The sequence below is a fragment of the Acipenser ruthenus genome, chromosome 20 (assembly GCF_902713425.1).
Source record: "Acipenser ruthenus chromosome 20, fAciRut3.2 maternal haplotype, whole genome shotgun sequence".
NCBI lineage: Eukaryota > Metazoa > Chordata > Actinopteri > Acipenseriformes > Acipenseridae > Acipenser > Acipenser ruthenus.
Window position 1 is genome coordinate 28,049,038 of NC_081208.1, and position 14,470 is coordinate 28,063,507.

General features: G+C 36.7%; 1 protein-coding gene across 7 annotated transcripts in view; it reads left to right on the top strand.

Annotated features, from left to right (window-relative positions):
- The window catches only part of LOC117425893 (zinc finger protein 536-like), a 149,599-nt gene that overhangs the window by 91,064 nt on the left and 44,065 nt on the right, over positions 1–14,470 (top strand). For 6 of the 7 annotated variants that reach the window (XM_058993787.1, XM_058993790.1, XM_058993788.1 and 3 more), the window contains 2 exons: positions 4,824–4,976; positions 8,556–10,250. In XM_058993787.1, the coding sequence (XP_058849770.1) occupies positions 4,824–4,976; positions 8,556–10,250 (1,848 nt within the window). The remainder of the gene's footprint in view (positions 1–4,823; positions 4,977–8,555; positions 10,251–14,470) is intronic. The other variant, XM_058993792.1, reaches the window with a different exon arrangement.

Sequence of the window (14,470 nt, forward strand, 5' to 3'; positions counted from 1 at the left end):
ACCTGTGCTCTTGTTCTGTCTTCTTCATTAAGTCAACATTTTCAATAGATATGGAAATGAGTTTATGTTTAAAAAAAAAAAAAAAAAAATACATAATGTTGGCTTCAATCGGGCCAAAAAAACATTTTTTTTTTTTAAATAGGAATTGAGGCCCACATAAATGCTAATAAAAATAAATGTTTCTGATTACTATCTATGCAGCACAGGTGCTTGTTTGTTGCAAGAGAGGCGTGTTCATTAATTTCCAGCTATGAAAAGTGCACTGTGCCATAAATATACAATCCAAAATGTGTGGCTGATAAATGAATGCACAGATTGTTAATGTACCGTTGTATGGTACTGTGTTGCAGAGCTTAAAAAAAAAAAAACTCATGCTAAATCGGAGCTCACTGGTGGCGCAATAACCCTTTCAAGGTCTAGATTATACATGATAGAGAGGGAAAAAAGAGCTGTTTTGCACAGCTTTTCGGAAAGCTACCATTACAGATTATATAGAAAATGCATGTTTCCCAATACTGTGGGCTCTGTAACACTAATTAGAATTTTTATATTAGTATTTACTACCATCACTGGTATAAAAAAAAAAAAAAAGATTTTTGCAAATGAACAATCCTGAGAATAATATGTGGTACTTTAGTAACTTTTGGCCTTGTGTGCTCTACCACACATTTAAAGGAACTATTAACGTCACTCTGTGAGTGTTAGTAAAATACATATATATAAAACATAAGGTATTATCTAAATACATTTAAAACAGTACTCATATATATATATATATATATAGAGAGAGAGAGAGAGAGAGAGAGAGAGAGAGAGAGAGAGAGAGAGAGAGAGAGAGAGAGAGAGAGAGAGTACTGTTATAAATGTATTTAGATAATACCTAAAACATAAGGTATTATCTAAATACATTTAAAACAGTACTAGGGACTGGTGTTTATGTTTTTCTGCAGAAAAGATCTAAATTGTAATAAGGTTTGAAGCACTAAAACATAGCTTTACTACAGACAAAGGAAAAAAAATCAGCTTAAAATGGTTGTTTTTCACAAGCTGCAAAAATGTTTTATTAGGGGACTGTGGAACACCTGCCTTAAAATGTCGTTCTCAACATCTCCCGAATGCCATTTTGCTTAATTGACTTGGAAACGGCCCAAATGTATTGCTGAATGCAGTCTAATTAATATTAATAATAAATGCCATTATTAACATCAAAGAACATCTGGTGCTCCTGTTTACTCAGAAGCCTTATATGTAACACATTCTGTGGCTGTTTCATCTTGCAAACATTGTGCGGTAAACAGTTTTTTTTGCCACACAGGTCAAAACAAACCCCTGTCCAAGTACTATGTAATGCGTGATGCTCATTTGAAAAATTTGAGCCGTTTTGGTTGCTGTGATACCAGTGAGGGTTAGAGTTCCCTTGTGTACACCATTCAAAAAAATAAAATAAAAGTGCTTCTACTAGCATCTGTACATGGGCTACATTAGGGCTTTGTACAATAAATCAACCACTAAATAACTTTAATCTAAAATTTCATTAAGTAGTTCTTGTCAGGTAGTAAAAGCTGGATAATGCAGTGCTGTTTAATGATAATTGGTGTTTGGTTAATAAATTCTGCAAGTTCGAATTACTTTCTAGCAGTCTATAGAATGCAAGCCTCAGCAGTGTAACTAAACCTCAAATTGATTAACTTGCATGAACCAGGCGTTCACAAAGATGGCACCAGTCCAAATAAAAAAGAGAACAGCGCATCAGCCGGATGGTGTTATGTTGCTCTGGAGTAAGGAAATAAATTCCCCCGGGGTGCATTTTTAAAAGCTAATGCCTTTGAAATGATGTCATCACATTTTATATTTTTTAAAGCTTTCTTTCGCATATTCTTTGTATGTACAAAGAGAGAGGTCAGTGCATCACAGGCCACATGACTCTAATAATTTAAAGAAGTGTGTAATAAAACACAAGTGTGTGTGTGTGTGTGTGTGTGTGTGTGTGTGATATCACAGTATCAAAACCACACAACAATTTAGCTTGGAAGTGTGATGGCAGGGGCACCATTAGGCAAGCTTTCTTTATTCCAGCAATTAATGGAAACAGGGTGTGGCTTGATGGAGAGCTGCTTAATTGCTTCTTCAATGCCAATTCCATTCTATCTGTCTTTGGGGTGGTGGGTAGGGAGATATTTAAAAAATATGCAGCCTATATTAGTGTCCATAAACAGAATAGGCAGGTATTTCAATTGCTCCCCTGTTCTACAATATGGACTGAAGTATTCTTTAATATCAGAAGGAGAATGAAGGTTTTTATTGTGTCACTCCACTGCTTACTCTCAGTGGCACGGCTGTGATACGCTAGACAGCCAGGGTGACTGATGTTTATCTGTTTCCCAGATGGCTTGTATGACTTTAGTAGAATTTGATCTTTATTCTTTGTTCTGTAATGTTACATTACATTTGCGTAAGAACGTAAAAGAATAGAGGGTTTTATAACACTTTATTAAAAACAAGAATATGTTCTAGCTTTATAATAAAACAGAACTGTTTTATGCACAGTCCTTAGCTATTATTTGTCCCATCTATAAATTCTATTCGGTAGCGACTATTAGAAATAACATTATTAAAAGATTGCTCTTTCTAATCAAAGCACCTTGAAATTTCAGTTTTCCTATAGAAAGAGAGTTGGGTAAGGTTGAAGACAAAATAAAAATCCAATAGCAATTTCTGCTATTCAGTGTTGTTAAATATTAATGATAAAACGGTGGTGTGCCTTGCAGTATTTGTAACATTTACGAAGATATCCATTAATCAAATCATTTCTTCTCCCTTTTGTTTGTTTCTTTTTTTTTTTTGTAACATTATATCAGATTAACCTCCACAGGATTTAAATACTTTACCCTTCAATTTTTTTTTTATTTTTTATAAAATATAAAATCAATATCTCAAAAATATTTATAGGTAGCGAGGTTATCATGTATCTCCCTGTTGCAGACACTTCCCTAAAAGACTATGTATAATGTATGATGTGACCTTCAAATGTCATAAATGTGTTGTGCTATAAACTGTCAATATTTGTGGTTATAAGGTACTAGATGACTTTTACAATAATTGGAACAGCCATATTAAAAGCCTGGATCAGTCAGCTGATTAAAGACAAAGACACAGGCCAGTGTTCACCAGGGACTTTATTCCTGCCAACGACTAAATGAAAAGATATTGGGAGGTGTTTTTTGGTTGCTGTGTCCAAATACAAAGTCTGGTCACACATGCTTCTGAGAGGAATATAAATACATCTAAAAGAATAGTACAATGGAGCTGATAGCATATCGCTCATAAAATTCTGCTTCAATCACCATAGATTTTCAATCAAGAATAAAAAATAAACAAAAATGGGTTTAATCTCATTGATAGGCATGCTAAACCGTTGCACATATTCAATTTTGAAACGGGCCCAAAAACGAAATTCCAAATTCCCATGCCTGCACGTACCTCTCTCCATACCATGTGATGTAAAAATAATCAAATGTTTTATCCTAATTTGTATTTTTTTCTATCATGTGCTGAAAGTCGTGGAATACTGCCAACAACAGTACATTTCCAATAGAAATGGTTACATTTCCACTTACATCCTTTGATTGCTTAATTAGACAAATGTAAGATGTCATTCTCGGTGCAGCAAGTTGGCAAATAGCAAGTTCAACTACAGTATTGTACATTAACAGAAACATTAGCTGATACAAACTTACTCCGGTGAAAAATTGAAACACATTTGTTTATATGCAGGGTTTGTAATGTGCCAGCTTTAAGTTTCACTAACTGAAAACCGGGGAAGGATGTTTTTGATCTCCCTGAAAGATAGTTGCAGGGCTCTGGTCATTCGATTTCTGACTAGGAGAGGTCCCAGACAGAACAGTGACTATCTTAGACATAACCATTGCCTTTCTCCATTTCCGAGACTACACAGCAGCTTTGTACCTTAGATGTAGCCTGTGGCGTTTCCACTGTGTAAGGCCACTCCATTCTCACAGGGAAGAGAAAATCCATTACCACCTTGCTTTCTAATAAAGTGTCAGAACAGTGTATTTGAACTTGATTATTTTGGCATTTTCAGATATAATAGCCTCGTACAATGATAAGGTTTGATTTTCCAAATATGACTTGTGGATCACATAACTTCAAGACCCCACATTCTCCATAAAAGAAAAATAATAACGAGTTAGTCTGATGAAGGCACTTACATTTGTCTACTTGACTTTTCATAGAAGTTTTACTTTGTTTGCTAGTTAATAGTTTGCGTACTTCCTTAGGCTTAACAAAAAGCTGAAAAGTCGCTTGAAAAAAGACAATAACCAGAAGCAACAGCAACATAAAACATTTTATTGCAATTAAATATTTTGTTAACGGTGGGTTTAGGTTTAGGTGACCTTGCAATATCACCTTTGTGTAGCTGCCTCCGTGTACATAAATATAAGGCATTTGCGAAAATGGGCCCAGTGTTCTGACTTTGTACTTTGTAGTTTCAGCTTCAGAAATGTTTCATATCAAAGTCAGAGACTACAACAAATAAGACCCGTTGCTGCTGACATAGCCTTTTTTTTCTTGTATTGTTCGTTTCAATGCATTCCACCACATGCTACCAGAAGATGATGATAGCTAGGATAAAATAATTGTAAAAAAAACTGAAAGCTTATGAACTGTCAGCATTCTGTCAGGTTGAAATGGAAAAAATAGGTGTGCTATTGATGTGTTTGACTTTGTGTAGTGTTAGCAGATTTAGCGAAAACAGTTTCTGACAAGTGCTGAAGTGACGTGAGACCCTGTCTGTGTTGTAGATGCCGGGGAAGAAGTGGGGAAGCCAATGGGAGTCCAGCAGTCGTCTCTAGTGAGAGACAGAGGCCTGGGATCAGCTATGAAGGACTGTCCCTATTGTGGAAAATCCTTCCGAACATCACACCACCTGAAGGTCCATCTGAGGATTCACACAGGTGAGGAATATGGACTTCAGTAGTTCAGGATATCCCTCACAGCTTACTTTTAACAATCAGACCAATCGGTAGCTGCAGTGGTGAAGCTGGGTTAGGTGGTGTTGAGGAATGAAAGGGAAGGCAGGTACAGTTTGACAGCTTAAGGGTTACTTGTGTGTTGAAAACTCAGTTTTGTGCCCTGGTGAGACCACACAAAACCACTCAGTTTGATCTCCACATTACAAAACGAACATTTGCAGCTCTGGAGAGAGACCAACTACAATATTCCCAATAGTAATGTAATGAGTTATGAGCATAAGCTGGGGGAACTGAACCTGTTCACTCTTGGGGAGACATGGTCACAGAGACCCATTTGGAAGTTGAGTAGAGACAGATTCAGGAGAGAAAGTAGGAGGCTGTTCTTTACACACAGACATGGTGGCTGTATAGAATGGGTTGCCAGGCCATGTTGTTGGTTCACTGGTATCTTTCAAGAGACGCTGGGATGCTGTTGTAGAAACAGTTAGGACCTGGACAGCAATGGAGTGCATGGCCTCTTCTCATTCTCGTCACTGAAACCTTCACTTTTCAGAAATATCATTCAGATCCTGGGTAGCTAGTGTTTACAAAGCTGCAGTATAGGCATGCCTAATTTCGTTTCTTCCCAGCTCTCCCGTCCCCAGAACATTATTTCAATGTACTTTATAATGGCGAGGTCACAAGCTTCCTCTTCTCTTGAAATGTTCTTGTCACAACTTGACACAAAACTGACATATTTGCCAGTACGACACTACACATTTATTATGGCTTAGGATTTATTTATTTATTTATTTATTTGTTTTATTATTGTATTGATAACGTAGTATTACTTGCTGAAAAAAACACAACGACTGACCAGAATAAAAAAGAACAATTCTGGACATGGTTTCTGTGTTCGAGTATTAATTAAAACAAGTTTACTAATTCCATGTTCATGTATGTATTAGGTACAGTATGTAGGGCTCTTCATGCATGGAGTAGCAACTGTTTAAAAACATGCAGCTTTACTTAGGAAACAAATCCTTCACATTACAAAATTAGTCTTATTATTGTGCTGCATTCCTCATATGTTTTAAACTAAAACAGGAGTATGACAGCCTTTTAAAAAAAAGAAAACCTCCAGTCTGTCCAAACGCAGCTTTGCTTACTAAATATGATTGTAAAATAAAATATTGGATTAACGACTTTCTAAAATTTTGTTGAAAGGAATTAACTGAATTTAAATTTCTCTAAAAGTTAAAGAGCTAATGTTACAATATTAATTTCCTCCTGAACACTGAGTGGGAAAATATCCATTAGTGAAATTAACTACAGTTTCTAGGTAGCTAACAATGTGCAGTATACAGTGGGGCACAGCTAATGAACACTGCAGTGGGTGATATTTCATTATACAAATTAATGCTCACATTTTAATGGGAAAGTCACATAATGAATCTAGGCTTCAGTGACAGCAATTAGAGACACAGATTGTCCCCTTCTGGACAAGGCAGTGTTTAGCAATAAGCAGCTGTGTAAAAAGTCTTCAGTTTTTACAGTGTACATATATACTTTGGGAAATGTGGGTACTACTTATATAAATTCCCTGAAACGGGTCTGCTGAAGAATTAGTACAGCATGTTTATGCCACCCGTTATTACACACTTTAAGGTATTTTGGAAAAACAAATAAATACCAGCAATTACAGAAATGTGTATACTGTACAAAATGATGTCAGTATGTTAAGTACTGCTACCAATACAGAAATACATCACCCTCTTCAGTTAAACTGCCTGTCCTAATACAGTAACTAGCTTACAGACTGCCTTTGAAGGATCAGTTATAAACCGTATGGAAATTCAAAATAAAGCGAGTCATTCCTATTAGCTGTTTTAATTACAGCACTGTGGTATGCTGCAGTCTAATTAGAAATGGTATTTTACTATGAAAAAGTACCAAATCAAACAGTCACAGAGGAGAAGGTGTATCAAAAGAAAAGTGCACACAATGTAGCAATTCAAGCCTGCGTTATTCATTTTATTTGTTGGAGTTTTGAATACACACCACTGTAAAAGAGTACGAATAAGGCTGTAATGGACAAAATCACTTGCCCTTTAAGGTCTTATTCATAACCTTTGGTTACAATGAGAAACTTAGCACTTAGCACCACGTAGTGGCCAAACGTGGTAACAATGCTTTTTAAAAAACAGAATTAAAATGTTTTCCTTAAAGGAAAAGTCATATTTCTCTAAATAAGACACACAAGGTCTTTGTAATTAGGTCTCAAATTAAGTTTCTGATATGCGCTACTGTTTCTTTTCCCTCTGATTCAGTCAATGTACAGGGGATGTGTTGTTCATTAGAATTCCAGGGAAAAGGTAGTAGCGGGTTCATTTTGACCTTTAGCAGTAAACTGTGTGTAATGTTGCAAAACAGGATACTGTAAACTCCCAGATGTCACAAATGGCCCACACATAAGATAAAACAGATGTCCTACTGGACCCAAAAGCTAGACGCTGTGAGACCCCAGGCTCACAAGTATGCCCCGATATTGATTAATATTCAAGCTTCATTGACATAGCCTGCGTAGTCTAATCTGTTGGGGTCTTTGTGTCTAGTAAGAATATCATTGTACTGGCTGTATTGCAAATGCTCATCCTGAACCTGGGCTTGTCAGCAGGGGTAAAGCAGATTCATTTTTATTTTATTTTAACAAAAAAAAAAAACAACATTCTGCCCAGTTAAAAGAAATTGAAAATGGCTATTTACACCAGGGGTTGTTTTATTATTAAATCAACTCATTGCATTCCCTCAGATTCTATTGCATTTACTAGGTTAAATCCTGTCTTACTTGGTTTATTTTAAATATTAGCTGAAATGCATTCCTCCAAACTAGCAACCCAGTATTAATATTTTATTGAATTTGTATTTGTAGACCTTTATTTAGGAACAATGCAGTAGGTCTGCAGATCTTTGAATCTTTCTGGAATGGTGCCCTCCAAATAATGATAAATTACTTGAGCAGTATGCCATTTGCTAATTATATCCATGATTTACTGCAGAGCAAGACTTAAATCATTCAATTCAGTCTTGCATAACAATGCACAATTTTTTTTAGGTTAAAAATGGTTTCCATATGTATAATCTAAACAAATTTTATATATAAAATCTAAACTATATATATATATATATATATATATATATATATATATATATATATATATATATATATATATATACATACACACACACACACACAATACGTAACAAACATCATTTTATTTCAGATGTCATTCTTTTCTGAAGTTTGTGCTTTTGTTGATTTAAAGGGATATGTTAATAGTTAGTAAGCATGGTAAATAATGATCCATGTTTTTTCAGAGGATTTAATATTTAATGGTAATAATAATATGTTGCAGTCCGTAGAAAAGGGGATATGTTTGGAAGGTATTTGGACAGTTTGCAATGATATTTCCCTTTATGTTTACGTTTGGATTACCATGCATTTAAATAAGCTTGATGATCCATTACCTGAGACTACCACTGTCCAGTTATACTGAAATTGTTGTATCTTTATTTTCACAGGTGAGAAACCGTACAAGTGCCCGCACTGTGACTATGCCGGCACTCAGTCAGCCTCCCTCAAGTACCACCTGGAGCGCCATCATAGGGAGCGGCAGAATGGTGGGGGGGCTCTCTCCGGACACCCCCAAGAACACAAGGAGGACCACGGAGCCGGAAAGAGCTCTGTGTTCATCAGACCAGACATCCTGAGAGGCGTCTTCAAAGGAGTGCCCAGTATGGACTTCAGAGGCGGCCACATGCTTCCTCACCACTGGGCATCAGGGATGCTTTCCTCGAGAGAACGGCACATGCAGTGCAGTAGCATGGCTTCTGACCCGCCGTCAGAAAATCTCAAGGGTTCCGAGGCTTCGGGGGAAGGGGTGCCCAGTTTTTCCGACCTGGGGAGAGCTTACCAGAGCATGGTGGGCAATGGTGTCAACTTCCAAGGCTCCCTGCAGGCCTTCATGGACAATGTGGTTCTGAGCTCATTGAAGAAAGACAAGGAAATGAAAGAGAAGCCTTTTAGCGAATGCCCAGATATGAAAGCCAAGACAACCGAACAAAGCGAGGAGAAAACAGTTGCCAAGCCTTCAGAAGGCAAACCCGAGAAATCTCAGTACGAACCACTTGATCTGTCCATCAGGCCAGATTCTGCCTCTCTGCCTGGCTCTTCTGTTACAATCCAAGACAACATTGCCTGGCACGGCTGCCTTTTCTGTTCATTCACAACTTCATCCATGGAGCTGATGGCTCTCCATCTGCAGGCCAACCACCTGGGGAAAAACAAGCGCAAAGAAAGCATCTTGGACATTGCAGGAATGAGCAAGGATCACATAGGAGAGTCTTATTCAACAAACAAAGCTAGTTTAGCAATCAATGCTATACAATCTGGCAAAAAGGCCACAGTCTCCAAACAAGCCACCCATGTAGATAAGATGAACCAGCAGCAGCAAGGTAAAGAATCTTTGGGAGAACAGAAGACTTCAACCTGGCCAAACCACATGGACACTAATGTAAGCCTTCAAAACGATTTCTTCAAGCAGTTTAGCTCTTACGCAACTTCTAGCAGAGCTGGATCACAGGGGTCCAGTCATGAAGCTGAGAAAATGATTCAAACCAGCGACAGCTCGAATCTTAAGCCCACAAGCCTGACTAATAGGTGTGCAAGTGACAAACTTTCTGATAAAGTCTTTTGTGATGAGATGGAGACTTCAGAGGAGCAAGATCAGTCTGAAGATGAAGTCAGAGCTGCAGATCACAGCAACAATGAGTCAGCCAATGAGAAACAGAACAGTGATGATGAAGATGAAGCCAGAGCTGCAGATCACAGCAACAATGAGTCAGCCACTGAGAAACAGGACAGTGATGGTGAAGACGAAGATGATGATCATGATTATGATGATGATGATGATGATGATGATGATGATGAAGAAGATGATGATGAAAGCAGGGACCAGATGCAAACCGAGTCTGCTGCAAAGGACTCACTGGGGCTTATGTCCTCCATGTCGCTTGAGAAACAGTGGCAGGGCATGAATCTTCTTTCATCTCAAGGAGTTCCTCCAGGGGTGGTGAAACCAGAACAGGCCCATCTTGAGCAGCAGATGAACATGCTGTCTGTCTTGAGGGCCTACAGCACTGAGAACCTTGCGGTATTCAATGGTCTTGGAAACAGCTCAAACACCACCGGTGGCATCAAGAGACCAGACTTGCCTGGTAAGTACTATGGCATGCTTGTGATTGTTGAGCCCAACATTCACAGCAGCAATGCTGAAAGTTATTTCATCCTTATTTCAAGCAAGTTTAGAAGCTTTTGTAAGAAGAAACAGATTAATCTGTATTACTTGTTTATATTACTGCAGTAACAGTTTCCCTAGATGGAATAATCCTGTCTCCAGAACATGATCTCTGCTCCCATGCTTATGAAAGCACCATCTTTAACCATCTTAGGTTTCATAAAACGCACATTCCCAAAAGCCTGTTACCCTATAATGTCGGAAGATGTATGACCCTGTGATGAATGCACTGTCATCTTTCATTATTCTTTTAAGGGTTTGAAAGCTACTTGAAAACCACTGTTTTTGATTGCTTTTCGTGAATTTGGCGACAACAAACAAAACATAAAAAATTGTCACAAATATTGGTATAAGCACATGTAGTACAGTACTAGGAACCAAAGAAGATTGCACAAGGTAAGTGAGGAACAGTGTTTTTTGTATATGACCTATACATTTGGAGAATATATACTATATTACCAGTTATAGTCTAAAATCAGATCCGTTAGGAACATGTACTGTAACCCAGTAGGGAACGTTACAATGTATACCTGTGCAGTATCCCTCACAGGCGTTCCTTTACTGTGCTATATGCATTGCAATTGGTTATCCTGGGAAATGCCCTGACAAGGTCCAACACCAGTACCAATGATTAGTATTCTGTACTGTAGCAAGTTAATTATGCATCAACTAGCAATGACTGAATTGATCAAACTCAAGGTAACAAACCCTAAACTTTCCATTTTCAAACTACTTAACACTCAAATGTAACCAATAGAGTTATAAAAAAAAAGAAATGATCCAAGAGAGCTAACTTTTTTTTAGATGTTTATTATTGATGACCATGTCAGAAATGACTACAGGAACAGCTAAGCGATTTTATGTGCAACAGAGTAATAAATAATATATTTCAGGCAATCTAAACTCATATCAGGTACTTCCTGGAAGCACAAATGCACACGCTGGGGGTCATTTTAGCTTTTGGAATAGATGTCACAATACAAACCTGAAGATGTTGTTCTCAAAACATCATATCTTTTTATAGACCAAGAGGCATTTCTGATACGGAAACATACAAACATGTGATCTACACATTATAACATGTTTACATAGCGTTGTGTTAAATACAATAGGACTTCATTTGATCTATTTTAATGATCTAACATTGTCAGAACTTCTTACACCTACAATATATAAACTTGTTTTGACTTTTTTATTTTTATTGTATGTACTGATATTAATAAGTGGGTCCTTAAAAAAAACAATGTGTGTAACGCAATGTGTGTGTGTTTTAGAAACATGGTAAGCCTACGATAAACAAGGTATTTGACAGTGAAGAACAGAGAACCATGTAACTTAGCAGAAGCATGAAAAAAAGAAAGGTAAACGACTAAACTGAGTGTGCAAATTTACCATGGTAAACATTACACATTGTAACTCTCACCTACAACTAACAAAATCCTAGCAATACTGTGCCTCTGTATAAAAATCCATCTTTAGACTCGTGTGTCTGCTTGTGTGTCACAAGTTAAACAACAAGCAATGGAATGTAAAGCAAACACAAAAAGCACTTCAGTAAGCTATGTGTGCTGTAAAGTGCTCGTAAATTGTTAGGAACCCGTTTACTTTAGTGTAATTTTGGTCACAGCTCCAAAACATATATTAAAAAAAATAGCACTAATACCAGTAAACTTGTTTAATTATATCGTCAGAATGGTTTATATTAAAAATGATTTCTGCTTTTGACCTTTTAAAATATGTAACATGCGGGTAGTGTAGTGGAACCTGTTGTATTTTTAATATTCCGTGGTGTGGGCCATGCCCTGTAACGTACCAAAAAAATAAATAAAAAAACACTTCCTAACCCCTTAACCCTCCCTCCCCATACTATTTAAAATCATATTAAAAAGTGCATCTAAGTACTGAATGTGTACTTTTTAATTGCTTTTTCTCCCATATGTGCAACTGGAAAAAGTGATTTCACACCTCTGTAGTCTGTAGATAGGTCATACAAAAAGGAATATGGTTTTAACATAGAGCTTGAAGCACCTCACAGTGTTTTCCCACTGAGGCAGCAACAGCTGAAGAAAGGTTTTAGACACATATAATGTGAGGAAAGTGCACAATATTGAGGCTAAAATCCTTTCCACTTTTAAGATTCCGATTCAGTTTGAGGCAGAACACCATAATTGTGCTGAAAGATGAGAGAAGTATTGAACTGTGTATTTTTTTTTATTATTTCTTTTTTTTATCTCAAAGAACTAAAAAGTAAATATATATATATATTTCTTTTTGGTATATTCTCCCACAAAAAATTGTCACATTTTCAAGCAATGTTATCCCAGTGGTTAAAAAGGGCTTGTAAATGCACTCATCCAGAAAAAAACAGTTTAATACATTAAGTTAAATTAATACCTAATACTGACCTGCATATATGATTCCAGCAACAGTCTCCCCTCACAAAACTTAGACACACACTTTAAAACCAAACATATTATTGATCTTTGTGGGAGACACATGCAGCATGGGAATGAAATTTAGAACCTACAGAACAGAATATGATTATCTAAAGCGCTTTGCATTAGGTTTGTATGCAAATAGCGCATTAATTATTAACATCTCAAAGAATCTCACATTTACTTGAAAAAGGGAGCATCTTTTGTGCTGTGGAAGCATTTTAAAGCACTACATTTTCATGCCTAGGTGTATAGGGAGCCAAATGAGATCCTGTGCAAAAGGCCTGCCTGCAATGATAAGAAGAGTCATGGAAATAATTATAATAATTATTCAGGGACTGTTTTGTTTTAAAGGGCTAGAAAGCATAACAATAAAATGACCAAATCAGAAAAACTTTCAATTAAGGTGCTTGTAAGCAATCTTAAGTTGTTGTATCTTCATTTTAGATTTGTAATTTGTTTTAATTTTTTTAATTTATAAAACACAATGCGCTAGGAGTAAATAGCTTTGAGAATCTAACAGGACAGTAAGACGTAGTGGAGATTCAAATACATAACTCATGTTAGACAGCTACAAGAGACATCAACCCAGCAGAACGGGCAGAGGTGCTTTGAATACGGCTCTCCAAATTTTGCAAATGTGTCTTCTAAGAATATTGAATTGATATTCAAAAGGTTGGAGTAATCCAGATTTTACCAGAGCCAAAACATTCAAACACTCTTTGCGGTATTAGTTTTCAACGGATTGCTGTTTTCAGCAACTATGAACTGGAGACTTTAATCAATAACATTACAATAGCTTTTACTATTTAGCAATAAACAAACAGCTGGTCCTGATCGTTAACAATCCAAAAGGATTAAAAAGAGTCATGAGGGGTGAAACACAAAAACATGTCTGTTGTCTGGTGACCAGATATTTGTATTATTGGGATTAAAAGAATATCATTATTTCTGTAAAAAATCTCAAAGTGACTCTCTTCCAAATAAGGCTTTAACTATCCAAATAAGGCTTTAACTACACTACGGTATATCACAGTTCTTTCCAAGTATGTGATAATGTAAAGCCTCCTGTTATAGTTAACAGAGACTGGCAGTGTCACTGACATGAAGTAAAAAGTAAATATATTCAAATATTGTCTGGTATTTTTAGCTTGTACAAAACTCGTTGACAACATTGGTCTGCTGGGCAGTGCTCGTGGGAGATTTGGGATTGTCTGCTTAGTTCTAGTAGTGTTCCTGTCACTAGTGACCAATTACCTCTGTCAAGAAGGAGAGATTTAGGTCCCACCTCCCTGTGTGGGATTTGAACCTTGGCTTTCAGAGGTCAATAGCAGGGCTTTTATACTTCTGTGCATGCCAGTCTATCATAGCCAGACCTTTTCTGTTAAAACTGTTTAAATTACAGACCACAGTAATAAAAGGATCATATGTGTTTCCCTCAGAACAGGTTCTTTGAGGCTATTATGATAATTAAAAACATATGGTGCCTACACCAGTCGGAGGGAACTTGCAGATGTACGAATTACAAACTGCATTCAGTTTTTTTTGCTTTTTTTCGCTTTTCCCTGATAAAACCCAGCAGCTCTCAAGTTCAAACAGTCATCATATTGATTTTTTTTTAAATTTAATTTAATTTTTTTACTTTTAATATTGTAAGTTACATACAGTAAAATAATCATAATCACTAAAATCACAGGGTGCAATT